The sequence below is a fragment of the Chlamydomonas reinhardtii genome, chromosome 1 (assembly GCF_000002595.2).
Source record: "Chlamydomonas reinhardtii strain CC-503 cw92 mt+ chromosome 1, whole genome shotgun sequence".
Lineage (NCBI taxonomy): Eukaryota > Viridiplantae > Chlorophyta > Chlorophyceae > Chlamydomonadales > Chlamydomonadaceae > Chlamydomonas > Chlamydomonas reinhardtii.
Window position 1 is genome coordinate 5,606,464 of NC_057004.1, and position 23,582 is coordinate 5,630,045.

The following is a 23,582-nucleotide window of genomic DNA, read 5'->3' on the forward strand; positions in this document are numbered from 1 at the left end:
TGTTATCTTTCGCTTCGTCCATTGAGCACATAGTCAATCCTAGCGTGTGCTAGGGGGAACAAGGGAGCGGCAATGTGGCGTGTTCTGGGGGTTCTGGCACTTCCAAATACTTGTGTGCCGCCGCAGCACTTTCATGAGCACTGACGCTTGTCCAGCGTGTTACGAAGCCCACACGAGCTCATACGCCCTCATCTCCCAGCAAGACTGGAACACTTACGCCTGCCGAACTATCACAGCAAGGTCCCACGCGTCTGCACCTGTGTGCACGCTTGCACACCTTACTGTTCGCCAATCGCCGTGTCCTATACGGTAAATCTTCACATCAATTAAATCCACCAGTTCTCGCAGCGGTTGATCACGGACAACACCCCCACTCACAGTTGTGATCACGCGTCGCAGCGCCTAACTTGTCTCCACAGGCGCCGACATCACCGCCTGGCGCCCGCCCATCTCCTCCCAGAGCCCAGCCGCTCCCAGCCTCCCACACCAGAACGCTTAGCGCTGCTGCTGCAGCTGGTGCAGCACGTCTTCGGCGCTCACGGCGTGGCCGCTGGTGGGCACGCTGAGCGACGACCTCCGGCTGCGGTGCTTGCTGCTGTTGGCACCGGAGCCCGGCGCCGCAGATGCTGCCTCCGCCAGCACCGTTGCCAGCGGGCTCTTGCCGCCCGTCTCCAGCGGCGTGAGCCGCCCCGAGGGGCCGTTGCTGTTGCCGGCGGCGCTGGTGCCGTGGCTGTGGTGGCTGGCGCCGTTGCCTCCTGCGGACTCGTCCGAGGTGGCGAGCTGCTCCAGCTTGGCCTCCAGCTCCAAGGCCGCCATGTTGCGCTCTGCAGTTCGTGTTGATTGGGCGGAGGGCGCAACACAGGTAGGGGCAGTCAGTCGCTGTGTGTCTTAGAGCTGCTCAGAGGCCACGGCAAAGCATGTCACACCACAACATGTGCGCGCCTGCTGCTGGCTGTGGCACACACGCTTTCAGCGCTCCCGCTGCGACTGCACTCACCTCGGGCCTTCTGCGCCTTGGCCTGGGCGTCCAGCTCGCTCTCTGCCGCCAGCTCTGCCGCCGCCGCCGCCACCGCCGCCTGCTCGTCGCCCTTCTCGGCCTGGCCGCCTGCGCCCTGCGCCGCCTCGCAGTCTTCTGTCGCCTCCTGGTCGGGGTCCTCCCGCTCGGGCAGTGGCAGCTGGTAGAACTGGGCCAGATACTCTAGCACCTCGTCATTGGTGTTGGCCACCATCACCTACGCCGCAGCCGTGTACAACGTAATGGGTATTACGCGAGTGCCAGGACGCTGTCTCTTTCAATGGACGTGAAGGGAACCGCACGCGCATGCGCACAACCAGCGCCAGACCTGTTCACACGCACCCATACCCACGCATGTGCGGCAGCACTGGCACGCACCTGGCGGACCTCCGACGCGTGCAGGGCGCCGGTCTGGTCGAAGGCGGTCAGCAGTGACATGAGGCCGTCGTAGAAGCCGTCCCTGGAAACAACAAAGCGGAGGCCATGGCCATGGAGGCTCTGTTTGGTGAGTAATCAACAACCCGACAACCCCCGCTCTATTGCTAGCCCGGATTCTTGCCCCTGGCCCCTCCACCCCGCGGCGTTGCCACATACCGTACCAGCCCACGCCACCACGCCACGCCGCGCAAGCTACCGTAGGCCACGCACCAGTTGACAATGAGCAACGGCACCGGCAGGCTGGAGCCCAGCTTGCCCAGCTGCATGAGCGTCAGGATGGAGAACAGCTCGTCCATGGTGCCCAGGCCGCCGGGCAGGAACACGTAAGCGGTGCGCTGCTCCGGCAACAGCCGCACGCCCGCGTCCGTCAGCGCCACCTGCGCCGCCGCGGCGGTGCACAGCGTGCGTGTCCAGTCAGTCTGGCACGTCGCGCGTCCTCACACGTACACAGCACGAAGTGTCAGGGATGCCAAGCCCAGGACCGCCTGATTCGGCGCGATGCCAAGGCTGTGGCAGCAGCACAGCGTCAAGACCTTGTCCTGGGCGCGGCCAAGATTCACCCACACCCCACACCGCACACCGCACGCCCACCCCTCCGACCCCCGTCCTGGCGCCCACCTTGCGCGTGGGCATGTACTTGCAGGTGAAGGCCGACCCCGCGGACAGGTAGTCCTCCATGGTGAGCACGTTGGTGCCGGCCTCCCGGCTGATGCGGATGCCGCCCACCGGCACGCCCGCCTTGAGCCCGCCCTCGCTGGCGGCGCGCATCATGCCCGGGCCGCCGCCCGTCCACACCGCGCTGCCCAGCAGCGCCGCCACCTGCCAGGTGCCCGTGAAGCGCGTCGCAAGATAGGCCCTCTCATAATGAGGTTCATAACAAACAATCCCTGAAAGCTCCCAGCTTGGGCTGTACTGGCTTGAGCTTCATAACTATGCCCAGGCAGGCCAAGACCCTGACATTGTCATCTCCGTTGGCGGGCCTCGCTGGCTCGGCCTCTTACCCTCTCCGCCAGCCGAACGGCCCTGTCCCAGTATGGTGACGACTGTGCCAGGCGGGCGCTCCCAAAGTACACCACGCCACGACCCAGCCGCCCGATGAGGGAGTAGCACCCCAATAGCTCCTGTGTGTGCGCGGCATGTGGGGGGCGCGGCATGCGGCTGACGGTGCCCCGGGCTTGATCGGGGTGGTGAGGGGGCATTGAGCGCGACCGGCAAGCGCCAGTGTGGTGTGTCCTAGAGGTAGCGACAACATGCAGGGCTGAGTCGCCATGGAGCACCCACCTGCGCCACCTCTGCGGCGCTGCTCTCCTGGACCACGTCTCCCGCCAGCTCGCCTGTGGCCGCGCGACATGGAACCGTGAGGCAGGCCACGCCCCCACAGCTTCGCGACAGCCGCGGAGCCTCCAACCGGAGGACTTGCCCACACGTGCTGCGGTACCCAAGCCTGCCTGCAACGACACCCCCGGTGTAGCGCAACCCCCCTCTGCCTGTGCGCCTGTAGTTTAGCTTGGTTTGGCTTAGTTTGGGCTGGTATATACAACCTCCCCCCCCCCCACACACACACCGTGCAGCCGTGCATGGAACCAGGCCCAGTCCTTCTGCGCCAGCTCCGCGCCCAGCACCCGCACCGCGCTGGCGCCCGCCAGGCACGCCACCTCGCAGCAGCGCTCCAGCGGCTGCCGCGTCATCAGGCCGTACATGAAGCTGCGGGCAGGGGTTGGGCGCACGCCAGGGACTGCCTGATGGCATTCATAAGGTCCGGCCAGGTGAAAGATGCAGCGTCGTCGCATGCGTCTCGACCACCAGTCCTCCAGCTATGACACTAACCTTACCCCTCCATCCAAGGCCATGCCCAGCCCCAGCACACGCCTCACCCCGCTGTGAAGTGGTCCCCGGCGCCGGTCGTGTCCACCACCGCAATGCCCGGCACCGCCGGCACCGCCACCAGCCCTGCATGCGGCCCCGCCTCCGCCCCGCCCGCCGCCGCCTGCAGGTCTCGGCTGGCCGCCACGCAGCCCAGCACGCCGCGAGTGACCACGCCGCCGTGGCAGTAGCGCAGGATGAGGCTCAGCACGGCGGCCGGCAGGTTGCTGTCAGGCGGGAAGCCGATGGCGGCTGCGGCGGCGGCGTGCTGCGGCACCACCGAGCCCTTGGCGGCGGCGGCGGCCACGGCGGCCGCGGCGTCCTCCGAGCACTTGACCAGCATCTGCGCCTCGTCCTGTGGCGGTGTGCAGGGGTCGAGGCATGGTGAATGAAATTGGGTACGAGGGAGAGGGCAGGGGCTCGCAACCCTCGCGCACCAGCGCCAGCAGCAGCCTCACCTCGTTGCAGATGCAGAAGTGCACGCCGCCGCTCTGGAGCAGCTCCTGCGCTCGCATTTGGCACACGCGCACAGAAAGAACTGCTCAGCTTCTGGTTGGCTACCGTACGCCCTCGGAGGTGGCCACCGACCAATGCCCAATCACCCCGGACCAGCCGCCGGTTTCCAAGCTGCCTCACGGCCTCACCATGAGCGGCTTGTGGTAGGCGCGAACCACCTCGTATGAGGCCAGGTCCAGGACCACCTTGGCACCCACCTGGGGAGGGGCCGGCGGGCGGGAGCATGGAGCACGTGTCGGCATGGGCGATGGTTGCGACGTCCACAGCAACCGACAGTCACCTCGCCACGTGTGTCGGAAGGCGTTTTCCTGTCGTACTGCTACGCATGACTACGGCTCTTTCCCTCCGCCGGCTCCCGCGCCCACCGCCCCCCTGGCCCCGCACCTGGTTGGCCAGCTGCACGGCCCGCGGCAGCAGCCCCTCGCTGTAGAGCGAATAGCAGGACAGGAACACCCAGTCGCAGCCGGAGAAGTCGTCAGCGACCAGGTCGCCCGGCCGCGTGGTCACCTGCGGACGGGTAGCGGCCGATCAGGGGCAGCGGGCGGTTGCGGTGCCAAACGGCACTGTGCCGTTGCGTGCTTGCTCCATTGCCGAGGAGCTGCGGTCACGCGGCCTGCGTTGTGTCGGTGCCGCGGCACGTGACGGTCACGTTGCCACAACGCCTCTGAGAACTGGGCATCATTCCGCCTTGAAGCTGCTGATGCCGCCGCCACCAAAGTCAACCGAAGCCCACCGGTCGCAGAGCAACAAGGGAAAGAGGCGCCGGGATCCAAGGTTGGCGCGCGCACGCACCTTGGGGTCTGTGTAGGTTCGCATGGTGCGCTCTCCGTCGCATGTGAGGATGGCAGAGCGGCCTGCGCGGGAGGGGCGGAGGGCCAGCCTAGCAGTCGGGGACAGGTGGCGGGGCTGCTATGCCATGGCACGAACCCCCAGGCGCAGCACGAGCTGTAGCGTGTGATCTGATCGGCCACCCCCTGCCTACCTGTGTGCCCGTCCGGCTGCACGCGCATGTGCGTCACATCCACGCCCGCGCGGTGCACACTGCTGGTGAACATGACGCCCCACTCGTCAGCTCCGCGCGTACCGACCTGGACGGAGCAGTGGGGATGCCCGTGTTGCAAGCGAAATGCTGATTAGGACGTGACCACTCATGCGGTTTATCACCTGCACCGAGCGTGCACGGCACTAGCCTTCGGCAGCCTGCCTGCCCCAGCAGCCACCTGTGACCGCCAGGCTCACCAGCTGCACGCCAATGCCAAACCCTAGCGCCAGCGCCCGCCCAACGTTGCTGGCGGACCCGCCAGCCTTGGAGTGGAACTCTCCCACGGAGGAGAGGATGTTCTGCAGCTCCGCCAGCGTGCAGCGCTGGGAACCTGCGACCTGCGGCGTGCCGCACAACCGAGTTGAGCGGTGGGGCAGGGGAGCCAAACGGTGTGCCAAGCGGGAACAAGGGGCCACATGGCGGCGTGCACATCCGATGCAGACCCCACAAGACTAAACTAGTGTAAGCGAAAGGGCGGGGCTAGCCGGACTGCCGCGCGGCGCTGACGTGTATGAATTGGCAGTTCGGTCGTTATGGCGAGCGCTGTCTCCAAGTAGTGTGCTGGCACTTGAAGAAGTTGCAGGGACATATATGTGTATCAATATAAATGGCTGCGTAGTTGACTGAGCAGTCTAGCACGCGCATCCCAGGCAAACACCTGCTGGCACTTGAGTTGATAGTCTTACCTCAGCACCAGCAAGCCGTTCCAAAGTCTCGCGCGTGACTGAGCATACGTGGTCAACCAGCGCGCTTGCTTGCAGCACTCCGACCCGAATGCCTGCGTTTGGTGCCGACTCCTTCTGTCCTTCTGAGGGGTCCATACCCGCAACATTTGGAGCTGGATGCTTAATCTCCGGCTTGTGGCTATGGACTAAGTTCGCAATTTGGCCCCCGGCCTCCCGAAGGGCTTTCAGCATTGCTAATGCGGTTCTTGGTTATGTTGGTAGGTTACGTCGGTATACTACGTAAGCTTTATAAAGCATCTATGCAAGGTGCGCCGGGCTGGTGTTGGGCAAGGGCACAGCTGCGTGGCGCACGCCGTACAGTAGTACGGTGCGGCCGGTCCCGCCGATGCTTTTCCATCTTTCATAGATTTCACATGTTGCCCCACTACTCAAGGTTAGTGGTGGCCCTTTAAGAGTGCTGGTGGCCGTGGCAGAAGGGCGGCGGACAGCGCATGGAGATTAGGGCGCCTCTGCAGCATCTGCAGGGAAAGCAGGGCTCAGGGGCAAGGTCAGGGGTTCTGCCTTTGTTTCAGCTGTGGGTCTGACCCGCGACCCGCCGGCTGGCATGCGGCCGTCGCAGCCTACTAACCTTCTAAGCGAACAAGAGAACAACAGGGGGTAACCAAACCCTGGAGACCTGAAATGAAGCGGGCGAACATGATGAGCCATAGGCGGCTAGTGGCTTGCTGATTTGAAAACAGAGGCGTTTCGGTAAACTGTGATGCGTGAGACTGTTCCGCAGTCAGCGGCGGGTTTGGGGGGCTCGGGTTTGCCATCTCAACGTCCACGACGCGAATGGCTATAGCAGATGCGAACCTGTAGATTGGGGACAACTTGTGAAGCATGGAAACAGGGCGGCTATTCTGCCCCATTTCCGGTTTGCGTGAGGTGCCCATGCCGGTTCTGGCTACCCAGCCTTGGCCGTATAAAACACCATCGCGTTGCCGCGTGTCCCCCGTGATAGTCCCGGCTTGCTCCGCCTCGCGAAGCCTACGCAAATGCAGTCCATATGCTAACGGGGCGCTCACTTCTGCGTGTTCACACGCCCAGACTAATACCCTTGGCTGTGAGGCGAGCTTCTGTCAGCATTATGGGCAAGAACAAGGGCGCGGCCGCCGAGCCGCAGGGCCAGGCGAAGCAAGATAAAAAGGGCAAACAGAAGCAGGAGCGGCAGCCCCAGCAGCGATTTGAGCGCAAGGAGGGCGGCTTAACGCATTACAGCTCGTTCCTCCAGGTTCGGTTATCCTGGTCTCCCGCTGCAAGGATAACAATGCTAAACATATGTTTCTCGTTCAGGTCCTGCCGATGGATATTGAGCATACCAGCCCAGCAGTGCTGCTCTTCTTTGACAAGGAGCGATACCTTTTCAATGCCGGCGAGGGCATTCAGCGACTGTTTCGCGAGCACAGGCTAAAAATTAGACAGGTGGGCCGGTTGGCGTCCGGTGCGGGGTCAGGTCTGGCGGCGGGTTTGGACCCCTTCCCCTTTCACACCCGGCGGGTGCGCAGGCCAACGGCCTCCACGCAAAGGGGCTGGTGCTTGCTCCAACGGCTGCCTAGATCTAAGTCATAGCATCGATGCTGCGTATGCAAGCAGTAAAGCGCTCACTGGTGCTGTAGCCCACTATGGACGCACGCTGCCCCTTGCACCCGTGGCCCGGCTTTGCTCGCAGGTGAATGCGTATTTCATCACCCGCGTGAGCACGGAGACGATGAGTGGCCTAGCAGGTGCGCCGCAATTCGCAATTGGGCGACAAACTGCGCCAACGGCTGGCGGCCAAATCGGCACCTGCATGAAAGGGCGGGTGGCGGCGTCCCTGGACTGTTGGAGCCGTTGGGCGCAGGGGTGGGGGTGGGGGTGGGGGCCACGGCGAGGGATGGGGCATGCAGGTGGTAAGCGCGATGGTACTCAAAGCAATGGACAATCACACAGCCTAGAGGGCAGGCGGCTTCATCCATCCACCAGACTACGGCCCCGTATCAACGTGCACGCGCGTTCTCGCCGTTTCCACAACAGGCATGGCACTGTCGGTGACGCCGGGCGATGCGGCGGGCCTGCTGGGCAAGCAGGTATCGGCCAATATCAAAGGTGAGCGGCCCAGGGCGCGCGGTGCTTGGGACCTTGGCGTCGGGGTTTGGTGGAGGTGTCCGGTCACCGTGTTGCCGAGGGTGCTGAGATGCTCGGCAAGCCGCTCTGCCAGTTGCGGAATGGCAACGGCGGCTACCGGATGTGACGCCCGGCAGGCCGCGGCAGGAAGGATGTGCGGCACGGTAGATGGGGAACAGGACGTGCACGTGCGCGTGTTTTGACGGGGCGGTTATTTGACCCGCTGTGCCGATCCACACCACGGCCTGAGGGATGAAACGCCGCCCCACAGCGACGCCAATGGCGCTTCGGATCACTTTGCCCCCGGCTCACCGCTCCTTACCTCATCGGTCCGGGGGTCATTCTTACCGGCGACAGCCCCACACGGCCACACCCTTGCAGTGCTGGTAAAGCCCTAGCGCACTACAATATGCCCATGTGCGCGAAGGGACGTCTGTTGGCCAGTGTCAAGACCTGAGTGTCCGTGTACATAAATACAAATGCTTGTGCAGGCCCACGCGGTCTGGCCGGCTACGTGGCAGCCTTCCGCACGTATGTCAACAAGGAGAACACCGTGGCCGTGGAGGAGTTCGGTGAGACAGGGCGGCAGAGGGGAGAGGGCACATGACACGGCAGCGCGTGGGCCGCGCGGCAGTTGCAATGAAGAGCAGGCGGCCTGCGAGTTGGGCGCAGTGTTCATGCGACTGAGCAGCCGGCTTTGTTGTCTGAATGCCTGGATGTTGTGTGACGACTGCAGACAGCAACACCACTGAGCCGCTGCTCAAGTCGGATGTGGTCAGCATCACGCCCTTCCTGGTGCACTCGGCCGTCAGCAGCGGCAGCGCGGCGGCAGCCGAGGCGGAGGCGGAGGCGGCCAAGGGCTCCCCCGCCAAGGGCTCCAGGGCGGAACGGGGGCACAGCCCCGCGGCCAAGCGGCGGCGAGTGGCCCCCGACAACAGCCCTGAGATGTCGGATGCAGAGGAGGACGCCAAGGTGTGCTTGCGGGAGTGTATCTGCATTTGTGTCGGTATGCTTGTACTACCCAATGGGTAGCGGAACATCACAACCTCACAAACTCACGTATAGAAACGCACTTGCATATGCAGGCCGCCGCCGAGGGCCGCGAGCGTCCGGCCGACCTGTCGCCGCCCGCCACCGCCGTGTACCTGGTGCGGCTGTCGGGGCGGCCCGGCAAGTTCCTGCCGGACAAGGCGCGGCAGCTGGGAGTCAAGCCGGGGCCGGTGAGCACGTGGCAGGGCGCTTTGAGCGCACGGTTTGCTTGCAAGGGGGCCGTGGCCCACACGCATGTCTGACGCGTATCTGGCTCCATGCCATTTATTTGTTGGAGCCCGTCTCCCTACAAACTCCCTCACCGTCTGCTGACCGCTAACCGCCCCAACCGCCCCAACCGCCGCAACCTCCCCCGCCGCTCAGCTGTTCGGTGAGCTGCAGCGCGGCCACTCGGTGACGCTGGAGGACGGGCGCGTGGTCACCGGCGCCGACGTGTGCGAGCCGCCCGTGCCCGGCCCCGCGGTCATGGTGGTGGACACGCCGGACGCGGCCAGCCTGGCGGCGGTGGCGGCGCACCCACGGCTGCTGAGCGCGGCGGTGAGGCGGGGGGATGGGGGGAGGGCATGGGAAAAGCGGGCGGAGGGAGGGTCAGGATGAGTGGCCGGTCTTGGCAGAGCAGCGCGGCTCGCGGGGTGATGTGGGCGTTCATACCACGTGGCTGTTCGGCTGTACCGCTTGTTGCCCGCGTAGGCCCACGCGTGCGGCTTCCTGCCAGGCCAAGTGCCGGCTCCCGATGTTTGCTTTCTTTTCCGTCACGCTCGTTTTGTTCGGTCACACTCGTGTGCCCTGTATGTGTCCCTGCAGGCGGAGGCCACCGCGGAGACGGACGGCGCGGGGCGGCTGTGCCTGGTGGTGCACCTGCTGCCCGCCGCCCTGGCCGCCGACGGCGCCGCCCTGGCGGCCTGGCGCGGCGCTCTGGGCCCCGCCTGGCGCCACGTGGTTGTGTCGTCGGGCCAGCACCAGCCCAGCGCCATCCCACGTGCCACCGTCTTCCAGGCCCAGCTCCACGCAGTGCACCCCACCGCCTTCCCGCTCTTCGCCCTGGACAACGCGGCGGCGCCGCCGCAGCTGCCGGAGGGCGCGGCGGCGGCTTCGCCGGCGGCGGCGGCTACGCCGGCGGCGGCCGCCGCCGCGGCCGCGGCGGCGGCTGGCGCCGCCGCAGCAGCGGCGAGCGGGGACGGGAAAGGCGGGGCTGGGGGGAAGAAGGCGGGGGCGGCTGCAGCCGCGGCGGTGGCGGCGGTGCTGGCGCCGCAGGGGCAGGCGCCGGTGCTGCCGCTGCCGGAGAGCGGGGTGGTGGAGGGCGCGCTGTCAGCGCTGCGAGTGAACCTGGTGCCGCCGGCGCGGCAGGGGCTGGAGTACGGCGACGTGTTCAGGCGAGTGTACGGCAATGTGTCACGTGTGTGCGCAGACATCTGTGTGTCAGCGGGAGCGGCGAATCGGCATGCGTCGATTGTTGCACGGGCATTCTGGCGCGACGATGTTGACCCGTGAGGCTCCTCGCCGGCAGGAGTTACAGGTGCCCATTTGCTGACGTGACCGCTTCTGCCGCCCCCCGAATTTCCACAGGTATGACCCCCCAGCTGCGACGCTGGAGCTTATGCGGACCAACCCCGACTTTGCCCCGGTGATGGCGGCAGCGGCGGCGGCGCAGCGCGCGTCAGGGATGCAAGTGGAGGTGCCGACGGCACCCACGCCGGCAGCAGCGGATGGGGCCAAGGCGGAGGGAGCAGCAGGGGCCGGGGATGTGGAGATGGCGGAGAGGGGGCCGGCGAGTGCGGCGGCCGCGGACATGGACCCACCCAGCACCGTGGCCAGTGGTGACCGGTGAGGGAGCCGGCCTCGCCATGTTTCGTCTTGCATCGTGTTCGGTTACCCTCATGTGCCGCATCTGCCCGTGCCTCCAGCAATGGTCATGCCCATCGCCACCAGGCCACCACCGCTGAATCCCGCACCCCGCCTCTCCCATCGCTTCTCCATCTTCCCCATCTCCTCTCCCGTCTGCGCCCCTGCCCACCCCACTGCCCACCCCCGCCCTCCATCCCCTCCGCAGGCGGCAGGCCGAGCTGACGTTCCTGGGCACGGCCTCCTCGCAGCCCAGCAAGTTCCGCAACGTGAGCGGCTGCTACGTGGACCTGTTCGAGCGCGGCGGGCTGCTGGTGGACTGCGGCGAGGACGCCATGGGGCAGCTGGCGCGGCGGTACGGGGGGGCGGGCGCGGCGGCGCGGCTGGAGGAGCTGGCGCTGGTGTGGGTGAGTGGGGTGCAGGGGTGGGGTGCAGGGGTGGGTGCAGGGGTGGGTGCAGGGAAGTGGAGTGGGAGGCTGGGAGGAATGGCAGGCAGGAGAAGTCTTGAGTGGGGAGGGGGCCTCTCAACACGGGCGTCTATCAACGCTCCCAACAGCTTGCCTTGTGAGGCTTTTCGCCGACTAGCCCGCAACTCCACTTGCTGGTCCGCCATACCTGCGGCCGGCCCTGCCGCCCCGCCTCCTCTCCTCCCCCTCGCCTACCATCTTCTTGGCTATACATTGCGTGTGGCCCCTCTGTCGCCACCTGCCAGGTGAGCCACATGCACGCCGACCACCACGGCGGCTTGTACCGCCTGCTGGAGTGGCGGGCGCGGCGCGGCTGCCCGCCGCTGCTGGTGGTGGGGCCGCAGCGGCTGTTCGAGGTGCTGGTCAAGTACAGCAGCGTGGTGAGGGCGTGCGCGGTGCCGGGGAGGGTTGGGGCTGGGTTAGGGGGATTACATATATGATTACTTAAGAAGTGAAGGGGCGGTAGCAGTCCGTGCAAGACGGAGTGGTTTGGAGCTGGGTCTGAGATGTGCAGTGTGCAGCTGGGGTAGCCGATGCTGGTGGGATATGGCCGCTGGAGCTCAGGCGTGTTGGGTGCATGAGGCAGTATGACCCGCTGGGCAACGGCATGAGGAATCGATACCTTGCACCCGCCGATTCGCACGCCCTGCTGCTTCCCCCTGTGACCCCTTGGTTGGACCTCGCAGTCATGAATGTAACTCCCCCCCTTCACAGGTCCCCATCCAATTCACGTTCGTGCCCAACCTGGCGCTCTCCAACGCCAGCGCCGACCGCCAGCTGCCCCCCGCGGTGCAGCGCGTGCTTGAGTCCACCCTCGCCCGACTGGGGCTGGCAGGCACGGCCCCCGCAGCAGGGGACGACGGGGCCGCAGGCGGCAAGGCGAAGGAGCAGCAGGAGCAGCAGGAGGGCGAGGGCCAGGGGTGGCGGCGGCTGCCGCCGCGCGGCTTCCGGCCCTTCTACGTGCACCACATCCACGACGCGCACGGCCTGCGGCTGGAGGGCGAGGCGGGCTGGAGCATCGTGTTCAGCGGCGACACCCGGCCCTGCAACGAGGTGGGGGAGGGCTGGGGGCATCCACGCAAGTGAAATGATTAAGCAGTTGTCTTGTTGGGGTAGTCGAAAGCAAGCCCAAAGCGCATTAAATCCCTCGAGACATGCGTAGCCACCTTCTTTCCTCTTCAATGCTCCCTCTGTCTCCTAGCCTCCCTCTGTCCAACACTCCCGCGCTGTCCCGTCCCTCCCTCTGCCCCCCCCCCTCCCCGTCCAGACCATCGCTGCTGCCCGCGGCGCCACACTGCTGGTGCACGAGGCTACCTTCGAGGAGTCCATGGTGGGCGAGGCCAAGGCCAAGAAGCACAGCACCACCGCGGAGGCTGTGTCGGTGGGCGAGCGGGTGAGTGAGAGTGCAGGCGCGCAGGCCTCGGGCGACCAGGCTTGGCTATGTGTTGCAGCGTACCGGTGCCGTGTCCGTACCGTGGAACCAGCACGGCAATGTGCTGCCGTGGTCGTCGTTTGGGGCGGTGCATGTGTGTGGCGCCACCCCGTCTGTGGCTGTGTCAGCCCCGTCTTTGGGTACGGCAGCCCCACGCTGCACCCGTGCACTGTGACCCTCTCACAACAAGGGACAACGAGCTGGAGCGCGGCCACCCGCACGGCCACGCACCCGGTGACGACTTCGTCTGCAGCCTGTACCGCTGTTCCGATCATCTTTGCACCCCCCTTGTGCACCTGCACCGCTGCCACCCCTGCAGGCGGGCGCCTACCGCATCATCCTGACCCACTTCTCCACGCGCTACCCCACCCTGCCCGAGCTGGACCTGGCGCCGCACCCGCGTGTGTCCGTGGCCATGGACCTGCAGGTGCGTGTGTGTGTGTGTGTGTGTGTGTGTGTGTGTGTGTATGTGTTTATAAACGGAACGAAAGCCCAACGACGCGGCGGAGTTACTTACCGATACCTACCATTTTACCATGTGCATGTGTGTGTGTGTGTGTGCGCGCGCGCGCAAAGCTAGGACACGCATCCCATTCCCGGCCCACTAGGAAATGCTGGAAAAGATTGTGCACGCCTGGATGTGGCTGGGTGTGGCTGGGTGCGCGGGGGGGGGAGGCGGCCACAGGCGTACGGACTGATGGGCTCCAGAAGCTTGAATTGGAGGGCACATGCGTTCCTGCCCGCGCCATGCGCCCCATCCTGCTATCTGCCCACCTCCAACCTCCCCGCCTGGCCGCCCCGCCTCCCGCTGCAGGTGGTCAACCTGGCCGACCTGCCCTGGCAGCCGGCGCTGGTGCGGCCGCTTGGGCTGCTGTTCAAACAGCTGGAGGCGGAGAAGCTCAAGGACGATGACGACGACGAGTGAAGTGGCGTAGGGAAGAGCTCTCCAGTAGGATCCGTTAACGACCTGTCGTCAAGCCCAAGGGCCAGAGTGCGGCAAGCAGTACAAGCTGAGTGCGGCAAGCAGTACAAGCATTAGTATTAGTAATAGTATTAGTTGCAGTGAAGGGGCGAGGACGACGACGTGATGAGGCGGAGCCGTGTAGTGAGGGGGGGGTTAGAGAGGGAGTTGGGATGGAGCTGCTGTGGCGGCGCTTGTGGGCCTTTGGCGGCTGGATGGGCGGTGGCGGTGATTGCGCTGGCGGTTGAGATAGGCAGAAGTGATGGCGTCAGAGCGGATGCGCCCTCTGAGGTGCACCAGCTGACAGGGGTGAAGTCTTACTGATTAAACCCTGGCTACCGTATGTGTCAGCGTCCGTCACCCTGGCCTGTGGCCTCGCTCCATATCTAATGCAGAAAGAAACTAGCAAGAAACCCTACCGCTACGCAGTACTCCGGCTTGCCCCTCCCCCTCAGGCGCCCCGCCCGCGGTGTAAGAGGGGTGGGGGCAGTTACCAGCCCAAGCCAAAGGGGGGGAATGGAGGGGTGGTGCAAGGGGGTAGCTAAGGCGATTTCCTAAGAAGACCAACGCATTGGCACGTCCATAATCTCGCGCTAATCTGATCTGCACCGCATTCGGCCTGCCCGCCACAATTGTCGTACACATTCGGGCCCCTCTTCTGCTTTGCTTCGCCTTGTTCTTGCCCCTGTTTGTCACACTGTCGCCCGGCCATTGTTTTGCTGCACGCCGTTGCATTACACTAGTGCTCGCCATCACGAGCTCATCCGTGGACGCCGGTCGACTGCCTGCAGGTGCGCATCGGCTATGCTATCCGCGCGGTGTGGCGTCGCATTGAGTCTGTGTGGTGCTATCGCCTTGGCCGGGCGCCCGGAGCGTGAGGAATGCGCGTCAGCAAAACATCGACACAACCTGCCAGCTACCGTCGGTACAGTAACAGCGCGCGAACGACGCACCAATGCCTTGTCCCTTCTTGCTACGCATTTATGTGGGCACGGGTGGGAGCCACACATATCGGGACTACGCTTTCCTGCCCCTTGCCATGTTCCATCACGAGCGCTAATCTGATCAGCACGGGGCGCCTATCGGGGGGGGGGGCGGCGGGACACGGGCGGAAGGGGGGCGAGAGTGGCGAGGGGATCGGGGCACAGCCGGGAGTATGTGACTGCTACGAGCATAGTACCAGCCATTCTCGCGCATGAAGAATGAAAAGCGCTTATCAGATCAGTGGGGCGCTGTATTTCGCGCGAGGATTTAAGTGTCGGAGGGCCGGATCCTCCGATTGCCTCCGATTCCGTCGTCCATCGCCGGGCGCCTGCTCGTTAAATTTCACAAATAACGTAACATACACCACGCTTGGACTCTAGCACTGCATCGGTACTTGTGCGTTGCACCAATTCCTCGCCATTTCATTCGTTTTTGCAGAGTTATGCGTCGCCACAAGTACAGTGAACAACTTCTTACATTTAGCACGCATTTTGGCTGGAGCAACGAGGCGTGCCAAGTGCACTGGAAAAACCGGGAAGGGCCCCCGCGGCGAGCTCGATGCGACCGCACTGGCTATTGCCCCTCCCCCTTCGGGGGAAGGGGCAAGCCAACTGTCACGTACATGCAGAGTAAGAGGCCGGGGCAATGCGCCGCGCAGACGCACACGGCGGGTCGGCCTGGCAGGCTACTCCGGTTGAAAGCAACGACATCTCGATACCGTGCATTTCTCTCCTCAGATGGGTTGTTTGTTCTCTTGTGTGGGGTTGAGTCAGGTCGAGTCCCGACCCAGGCCGACCCAGGCTCTGGACTGAGCCGCGCCCGGCTATGGAGGCACGGCTACAGATGGAGGCTTCCTCAACAAACAATAACCCACTGGTATGCACACTCGAAAGTGTATACCCCGTGGCCTGCAACCATCTGCAACCGCTTGGCATGCAAATGCAAATGCAGGGGTATGTGTCGAGGGTAGGTGTGTGCAGATGCACAGCAGCCGCCGGGTGTCCTCCTGCATGCAGCAAACGCCACCTGCAGCCCTTTGCGACGTCAGTGCGCACTCCTCACCCCTCTCGTCCGCTTGGCACTTCCCACAGCCCCGCTCGCCCGGTTTACTCCCGCTCCGCAACCCGCACAAACACCAGCATGGCCGCATCACGCCACGCCGCCATGCCTCACTCCCATTCTCTCACTCTCTATCACTCTCTCTGACATTTCTCTCCTCACACGCCGCCTGCCCGCACCATGCGCCTGTACTGCCTGACGGTCAGGGCGTACAGCTCCCGGGTGCCCAGCAGCGACAGCAGGTTCAGCCCGCCCAGCACACACCTGCACACCCAGCAGAGACCACATGCACACACGCGTGTTTGCGGCGTCAGGGGAGCGAGGGGCGCGACGTACCAGGGCACCGTGACGCGGGCATTGCAAGCGTTACACGGTGTGCGTGCGACACCCACAACCTCAAACACCGCCAACCCTAATCCCGGTGTTCCGGTCATGCCCACCTGCTCCCCCTCAAGTACCAGACCCCACACAAACCCGGTGCCCCCTCCCCATGCATCCGGCCCCGCGCGCGCGCTGCTCTCACCATGTGGCGAAGTAGCAGTCCGCCCCCTGGCAGAACAGGCTGTCGCCGTGCTGCCGCGCCGCCCGGTCGTACAGCTTGCCGGTCAGCACCGTGGCCAGCAGGTAGCCGCCGGCGGCCGGGCCCAGCTGGGGGGGGGGGCAGGGGAGGCATTGCAGGGTTAGGAGGAGTTGTCAGTAATACTTGGAACAACGTGTATACGCACACGTCGCGTAAAGATGGAACATGCGTAAGCGATAAGTCAACGTGACGACGCGACACGCGCCGCCCTCCCTAGCCTGTATGCCGCGCCCCTACCTGCAGCCCGGTGTAGTTGCTGCCAAAGTGGGTCAGGCCGAACAGGTCGCTGGTGACGGCGGGTATGACGCCCCAGTGCGCGCCGAACGCCAGCCCCGCCACCAGGCTGACCGCGTACAGGTCGCCAAGGTCGGAGGCGGCGGCGCCGCCCACCGCCAGCAGCGATAGGCAGCTGACGGCCAGCAGCACCAGCGTGCGCGGCGTGCCGTAGCGCCGCAGCACGTGCTCCGACAACACGCCGCCCATCAGACGGCCTGGAGGGCGGGGTTACATTCATTATGACAAGTGAGCGAAGGGGCAGTTGGAGGGAGGAGTGACTGGAGTTGGGGAGGTGCTGCGGAATGGTTGCTCACGGCTGCGAGGGCTAGCTACCAACGCGTTTGGCGGACATCGCGAAAGTGCCAAACCGCTTGCCTCATGACTCTCGCCATCCCAGTCATTGCCTGCAGCCCTCTCGCGGCCGCAACAGCCCAACAAGAATGACCAAACGATTGGCTTGCGCCCCGTTCCGCGCTTCCTCCCTCGCCCGCGCCTACCGGTTGCGTTGGCCACGCTGAACAGCGACACGAACACCACCTGGCCGCCCTGCTTGCCGCCCAGCGCCACCACGATGGAGCCCAGGTTGTTGAGGTAGGCCAGGCCAGTGCCCAGACCCACACTGAACTGCAAGGGGGGGGGCGAGGTGCAGCGGCGGGTTGGGGGAGCGCAAGGGGGGCGGAGTGGCGGGGAGATGGGTGCAGCTGGGTACTGGCTTTGGGAGGCGGAATCACGAATGGGGCCAAAATTCGTGAGCCTCCCTCCCCTCACAGTGGCACAATGCAACAGCCACACGTGCGGCGCACTCAGCGTCATGAACCCCATGCGCCATGTCCCATGCCGCCGGATCCGCCAGCATCGCACCACCCACCAACGTCGGTCTGCACCGCCCTGCCTCACATTGAATCACTCCTTTGTCCGCATGAACGGCTCCCTTCTACACACACCTGAAACATGAGCAACCAAAACATGGGTGTGCGCGCCGCCTGGCCCAGTGTCAGGTCGGGAAGTGCCGGCACCGACTCCAGCCGCTCCAGTGCCGCCTCCAGGTCCTGGTCACGAACACCCACGCCACCAGTACCACCCTGTGGCCCGGTGGGCTCCGTCAGCGCGACTGTCGCCGCCGTGTCGGGCGTGGTGGAGGTGGCGGCTGACTCGCCTGTGGGCGTCGCCGCAGCAGCGTGCACGGTAGGAATGGGGCCGCCGCGGTGCGTGTGGATGTGCGGCAGCGCGGGCGGAGGCAGCAGTGACTCTGGTTTGCCTGTAGCCGGCACCAGAGGCGCCGCAGTCTTGGCTGCAGTTGACGCCTGCGGCGCCTCCGCCGGCACCTTGACAACCGCCAACTTCTCCACTACCACCTCCTCCGCCACAACCGCTACCACTGCTGGCCCCGCGGCCGCTACCCTAGCTGCGCCGCCGCCGGCCGCCGCGCCGCCCGCCCCGGGGCCGCCCGCCCCAGCCCCTCCCGTCACGCTAACGCTGGCGCCACGCCGGCTGATGCTCCAGCCCCTTATGCCGAACGACGCCGCCGAGGCCGCCGACGCCGCGGACGCGGCGGCAGTGCTCAGCGCGCGGCGCGCCAGCCGCATCAGCAGGTTGCGCCGCACCCTCTCCACCGCGTCCGGCCGCGGCTTGCGGTGCACGCAGTCCCCGCTCGCCAGCGGCACCAGCAGCAGCACGCCCAGCAGGCCCAGCAGACCGGCAAGCAGCTCCTGCCGCTCGATGGGCGTGGCGTGCGCCGCCGGGCCTTCCAGCAGCGCGGCTACGGTCTGATACACCGCCACCACGACCACCAGACAGTAGGTGAAGGTGAAGCGCGCCTGAGTGGTGAAGCGCGACGCGGCGGGACGCTGCGGCGAGGAGGCGCCGGGCAGAGAGGAGGAAGGCGACGCGCCCGCGCGCGGCGTGTGCTGCCACTGGTCGAGCTGCGGCCGGCTCGGGCCCTGCTGCGCATTGGGTGCTGGGTGCTGCGTGCCGAGGCCGTGCCGCTCCTGAGGCTCCGGCAACAGCAGGGGCTGCTGCAGGTCACTGCCGCCGGGCTCGCCGCGCGCTCCGCCGCCGCTGCCTCCGCGCCGCCGCCCGGAGCGGCTGGTATCTGCCGGCGCAGACGGCGCCGATGCCCCTGCCCCTGTGCCGGGCCCGGTGCCATCCTCCTCTTTGACAGGCTGTGGCTCATGGTAAGCCTCTGGGACCAGATTGATTAAAGACACCAGCAGCAGGGAGAACAGCGGCGGGACGGTGCCGATGAAGAGGAGGAAGCTCAGGGCGCCGGAGTTCCGGGCATCGGTGTCTGCAGGGCTGGGACTGGGAGCAGGGCTGGGGCTCAGGCTAGGGCTGGGCACTGCGGCAGGCGGCAGGTGGGCGGCAAACGAGAGCAGGGAGCGCAGCGCTGAGGCCGGTGGCACGTGGTGATCCGAAGAAGGGGGTGGGGAGAAGGGCGGAGAGGCGGGCGGAGGGGGCGAGGCACCGGAGCCTGACATGAAGTCGGCTGCGTAGATGGCCGAGTAGATGGAAGCGGACAGGCCCACGAAGGCCTTCAGGATGCCGACCTGCCCGGCGCACACACGGCACGGGTAGCATCAGGCGTTGTACCATATGATCATATCGCTACACAGTTGGAACCTCAGTAGCAGGTCAAGAGCAAGGTGAAGCGGCCAGCACAGGCTGGGATTTAGGCACGGCTCAACACTCCAGCGGTGCTCACCACAGTGCCACGGTCGCGCGGGAAGTTGCGGACGTTGGTGACCACACACGCCGTGTCAAACCAGGTGCTGGAGTTGCCTACGTGCACGCAACAGGCCATGGTGACCACGCAGTCCGTTATGTGACGCCACACACAGCGCCTCTGTGTTGCATGCATTGCCACACAAACGGTGCCGCCCTCGCCAGCGCGACAGGTCAACCAACGTTCCCAGCCCCAGCTCATTAGCACCCCCACAAACTGCCCATCCCACTGCATAGCTCAGTATCGCGGCCCTCCCTCCCCCGGGGCCCGCCCTTGACTGCCTACCTCCCAGCACTGCGAACAGGCACACCAGCGCGAAGTGGGGCTGCAGCAGACCGCTGGCCGCCGCGTACAACCCTAGGTAGCCCAGAGCCAGGGTGAGGCTGCCCATCACCGCCACGAACCGCGGCCCGAAGCGCTTGTGCTTCTCCAGTCGGTCATACAGCGCCCTGGGGCGCGGCGGGTATGGGGGTAAGAGAAGTGCAGGTGCAAGCGTCAGCAGTGGCAGCAGAGTTGGCGGGAAGGCAGGCGAGGCGAGGCCCGGCGGAGGTCACACAGCGTGCGTGCGTGCAGTCAGTACGTGCATGGCTCATGCACGTAGTTGTGACCACGAGATCCGGCACCCGCACCCGCTGGGTATAGCCAGGTAGCCACCGATGTTGAAACAGCTGCCCACGGTGGCAATCTGCGTCTCATGGTAGCCCCAGATCTCCTTCAGCACCGGCGCATAGATGGAGAAGCTGTAGGACAGGCCGGCGGACGCCTAGCAGCGGTAGGGCAGCGAGGTGGGGTCAATGACGCTGGAGGGAAAGGGAGAAATCTGGATTGAATTGAGAGGGGTCGGTAAGACTTCAGGAGTGGCAGGTGACAATCTAGTCTGGAAAGGTAAGTCTGCGGCCCGAGACCGAGGTGCCTGTGCTTGCCGGGTAAGCACGCCCCGGCCTGTGCTCAGCACCCCTTGGCCTGCCCTCGTTCCCACCTGCATTAAACAGGACGCCACAAAGGTGAGCCATCGGTTGAGGTACAGGCGAGTCCTCATGACTCCGAGGTGCCGCTCCTAGCTGTGTAGCTTCTGTCCGGCACGGCGAACGGTTGCCCTCACGGGATTCCGAGGCCGAGGGGCCCCCCGCACGCGTGCCCCCAAACCCGGATATCCTCGCCGACCGCTGAGCGCGTATGCCTTCCGTTGTTCTCCCTAATTCCTTTTCGGCCCTAGCGGCCCTCACCAAACGGGAGCATCGGCAGTTTCGCTCAGTCCTTGTAACGCAATGGCCATGTTCACTGCTCAATTGACATATTTGGTGGCTCGGGCCATGCCTATCATGTGCTGGATACGCGAACGCGCATGTGAATTTACAGCAAGCAGTGAAACAGGCTCGAGTAAAACGCCCATGCAGACGGGTACGACCCCGAGTGGCGCTCTCTTGTGCCTCTGCGTGCACAGGTTCTTCCTCTTTCCTTAACCGGAGTGCGCAAGGTGTGTAGTGTGCATTATTTAGAAGCATTTCTAGGCCTTGACGGGGTGTTCAGGTCTCCCTGAAATTTCGCGCCGAGCACCGCTGAGTCCAGCCCGCTGGTGCACTCTAACTGCAGGAGCGAAAATGAAGTACAACCGCAACGTCAGCTCCTCCCGGCGCAAGAGCCGCAAGGTACATCACCGGCGGCGACGGCGGGCAGGGCGCGCAGGGGCTCTTTGTCGTTTATTCAGTCGCGAGATTGGTTACAGCTGGCTTTGGGCTTGGTAGGATTGATCGCGGGGCGGAGCTTGCCCGGTGGGGGCGAAGTCTGCGCCCATCTCTGGCGACGCGGGGGAGCAGTCAAGGGTCCTTGAAATTGAAGTTACATACAGAACGAATGGAAAGAGTAGCAAAAACAGAGTTTACATAGGGGCATTCTTCTTCGCCGACTTCTGCCGCCCCTGTTCCTCGCAGGCTCACTTCTCGGCGCCCTCGAACGTGCGCCGGAAGCTCATGACCGCCCCTCTGTCGGCTGAGCTGAAGAACAAGTACGGCGTAAGTAGGGCGCTCCTGGGCTCGGAGACCTGGCGGAGACCACATTGTTACTGAGGCGCGTTCTCAATCGTCGGTCCTGCAGGTCCGCGCTGTGCCCATCCGCAAGGACGACGAGGTCCAGGTCACCCGCGGTGCCTTCAAGGTGCGTGGGGGAGCGGGCATGTGTCGGGGGCTAGTCGAGTAGGTGCGCGCTGGGGCTATCGGCTGACCGCGTGCGACCCCTTGTATGTGCGTAGGCTCGCGAGGGCAAGGTCGTGGAGGTGTACCGCAAGAAGTGGGTGATCCACATCGAGCGCGTCTCCAAGGACAAGAAGAACGGTGAGAAGGGACCGAGGGTTGCACGGGGGATGGATGGAGGGAGGAGGGGTGGCGGTGTGTATCCGAACCTGCGCATGCATATCTGTGGCGAGCTGCTGCGGCGCACTCATGCGCGTGGCGCGGAGCCTAATCGAGCGACGGCAGCAGCAGGGAATCTTGGCAACGGCGGTGAACGGAGAAGGACAGCGCTGGCGGCGCACCCACCCATACAGCAGCATGCAGACCGCTGGCGTGCGCGCACGCAGGCGACAGTATAAGCGGCGACTGCAGCTGGCGCCACCGCAAACATCAGCAGCACGGTGCTGGAATGAGCGTGATTCCCATGGGCGAGAGTCGGTGCCGGACTCAAATGGGCAGACGCATTGGACCGGCTATCATGGGCGGGGCCTGCCAAGCAACTCGGTGCCGACGGGGCGCTGGCAGCAGCACCAGGCGCAGCTGCAGGTTCGAGCGGCCGTTGTTCGACTGCAGAACGGTCCGGCGGCGCTCTAGCCTTGCTGCGCGGCGGCAGCGCCGCAGTCTTGGCAGTGGGTTATGGCGGGCGGCAAGCTGCATCCAGCACCGGCAGCAGCAGCAGGGCCTTATCGTCCCAGTGGCCTGTGGAAAGTATGGATGTGGCCGGACTCTAACCCGGCGTCGTAATGCTGCGCGGCCGCTTTAGTGCTCGGCCGCCGCGCGATATGTCGGCGGGTCGGCATTGCATTATGCAGCCGCAGTGGCCTCGCGGCGTCAATATGGCAGTGGCCGCAGAGCATTCACAGGGCGCCCTTCGCTAACGGTTGCCTGCACAGCCGGCCATCAGCAGTTGCGGCGGCCAGCGCCGACAGCAACGCGCAAAGCGGCGCCCAGAGTTCCTCACAGGAGTTGCTCTGTAAAAGTTGGAGGCACACTGGGCATACGCGACAGTATTGGCTCAGAGCGGGATATCAGCAGCTGCAGCAACTGAGCGCACACTATGGACCGCACAGTCCCGCACCAAGCTACGAATGCCAGCAAAGCGCTGGGCTTTTGTGGGCGCAACTCGCACTTCGTGGTCATGCTGCATGCTCATGTGATCATCGTGCGTTGTCCTCTGCTTCACAGGTGCCGTCGTGAACGTGGGCATTGACCCCTCCAAGGTGGTCATCACCAAGCTCAAGGTGGGTAGCGGAATAAAGGCCGTGGGGGGGGGGTAGCAGCGAGCCCTGGGCGGGGCTGGGTCCTCAACCTGCGCGCGGGGTGATCATGCACTATCATGCAGAATTACGACTGATGCCGTTGGCGGGTGGACCGCATTGCACAGAATTTGACATGGCCGACATTGCCGCTGTGCATCTTCTTGTTGGTGTGTGACACCATTCTGTGCTTTGTTCGCCCTCCCCACACGCGCAGCTGGACAAGGACCGCAAGGCCCTGCTGGAGCGCAAGAAGGTCGCCCGCGCCGCCGAGAAGGGCAAGGGCAAGGTGAGGCGGGGGCAGGGACTTGGACTTATTCGCGATGGGCGCGTGCGCCTGGCCGCATGGATGCTTTGGCAAAGTCGCAGCGCTTACATAAATCCGCCTGCTCGCTTCTGATCCTCCTTTACCTTCCTCGCAATGTCCTTCCGTCTGCACAGTTCACGGAGCAGGACGTGGCCATGACCAACGTCGACTAAACTGCTGGTCCCCAGCAGCCAGCGGCCGGGCGTGAGTCCGGCCGCCGACGTCGGGCGGTGGTAGGCAGCGCAGACAGCAGCGATGGCGACAGTGGCCCTGGCGCCTTTTAGCGGGGCTACCCTTTGGGACAGCCGAGCGGCGCGACGCGCGCGGGCCCCGTCAGCGGTGTATGCGTCGGCGTGAGGGAGCCTCTTGGCGCTTTTCGCTGCTTGTTTGGCGCTGTGGCGGGAGGCAGTCCGATGCTACGCGGCAGCAGCCCGTGTGTGTGTTGTGGTGTGGTGCCCCCGGAAAGTCCGTCCTCGGGCGGGACGGCGGGACGGCCAGGTGCCTGTGCGGGCGGGTGGGGGCGGGCGCAGCGGCGGCCGCGACGCGGCGCGCCCCGTGCCGCACGTGCGGCGCCTGCTGCAGTGGAGTGGAAGGAGCAGCTCTTTGACATTTCGCGAGCGAGGGCGGCTGCGTGCGGCTGCCGCGTGGGCCCGTGGCAGACGGCCGCTGCCAACCTTGTGCGCTGTAAGCATCAATGCGGCTGAGCGCCTTGC

General features: G+C 65.1%; 4 protein-coding genes across 4 annotated transcripts; 2 read left to right on the forward strand and 2 right to left on the reverse strand.

Moving 5' to 3' along the window:
* Positions 1-4: 4 nt before the first annotated feature.
* CHLRE_01g039850v5 (uncharacterized protein) lies at positions 5-5,831 on the reverse strand. Its single transcript, XM_001690086.2, has 16 exons — positions 5,561-5,831; positions 5,072-5,212; positions 4,815-4,920; positions 4,625-4,686; positions 4,217-4,339; positions 3,961-4,029; positions 3,775-3,819; positions 3,328-3,671; positions 3,018-3,157; positions 2,735-2,787; positions 2,455-2,574; positions 2,072-2,272; positions 1,664-1,830; positions 1,394-1,475; positions 998-1,232; positions 5-824 (listed from the first exon to the last, which is right to left on the reverse strand). The coding sequence occupies exons 1-16, from the start codon at positions 5,693-5,695 to the stop codon at positions 496-498; spliced, it is 2,352 nt and encodes a 783-aa protein (XP_001690138.2). The 5' UTR covers positions 5,696-5,831; the 3' UTR covers positions 5-495.
* A 779-nt stretch (positions 5,832-6,610) lies between these two features.
* Positions 6,611-13,792, forward strand: CHLRE_01g039900v5 (uncharacterized protein). The gene is made up of 16 exons (XM_043058777.1): positions 6,611-6,833; positions 6,896-7,024; positions 7,272-7,326; positions 7,616-7,687; positions 8,197-8,277; positions 8,442-8,677; positions 8,791-8,925; positions 9,119-9,292; positions 9,560-10,128; positions 10,322-10,579; positions 10,806-11,004; positions 11,310-11,444; positions 11,779-12,117; positions 12,332-12,457; positions 12,816-12,923; positions 13,311-13,792. Exons 1-16 carry the CDS (start codon positions 6,690-6,692, stop codon positions 13,419-13,421), a joined length of 2,871 nt encoding a protein of 956 aa, XP_042928691.1. The 5' UTR covers positions 6,611-6,689; the 3' UTR covers positions 13,422-13,792.
* Positions 13,793-15,204: 1,412 nt separating this feature from the next.
* CHLRE_01g039950v5 (uncharacterized protein) lies at positions 15,205-20,420 on the reverse strand. Its single transcript, XM_043058778.1, has 9 exons — positions 20,058-20,420; positions 19,708-19,841; positions 19,364-19,527; positions 19,058-19,134; positions 17,301-18,902; positions 16,854-16,980; positions 16,318-16,571; positions 16,024-16,148; positions 15,205-15,764 (listed from the first exon to the last, which is right to left on the reverse strand). Exons 1-9 carry the CDS (start codon positions 20,115-20,117, stop codon positions 15,659-15,661), a joined length of 2,649 nt encoding a protein of 882 aa, XP_042928692.1. The 5' UTR covers positions 20,118-20,420; the 3' UTR covers positions 15,205-15,658.
* A 120-nt stretch (positions 20,421-20,540) lies between these two features.
* On the forward strand, positions 20,541-23,569 carry CHLRE_01g040000v5 (ribosomal protein L26). The gene is made up of 8 exons (XM_001689623.2): positions 20,541-20,555; positions 20,672-20,727; positions 21,010-21,090; positions 21,173-21,232; positions 21,327-21,408; positions 22,492-22,547; positions 22,780-22,851; positions 23,004-23,569. The coding sequence occupies exons 2-8, from the start codon at positions 20,680-20,682 to the stop codon at positions 23,040-23,042; spliced, it is 438 nt and encodes a 145-aa protein (XP_001689675.1). The 5' UTR covers positions 20,541-20,555; positions 20,672-20,679; the 3' UTR covers positions 23,043-23,569.
* Positions 23,570-23,582: the final 13 nt, after the last annotated feature.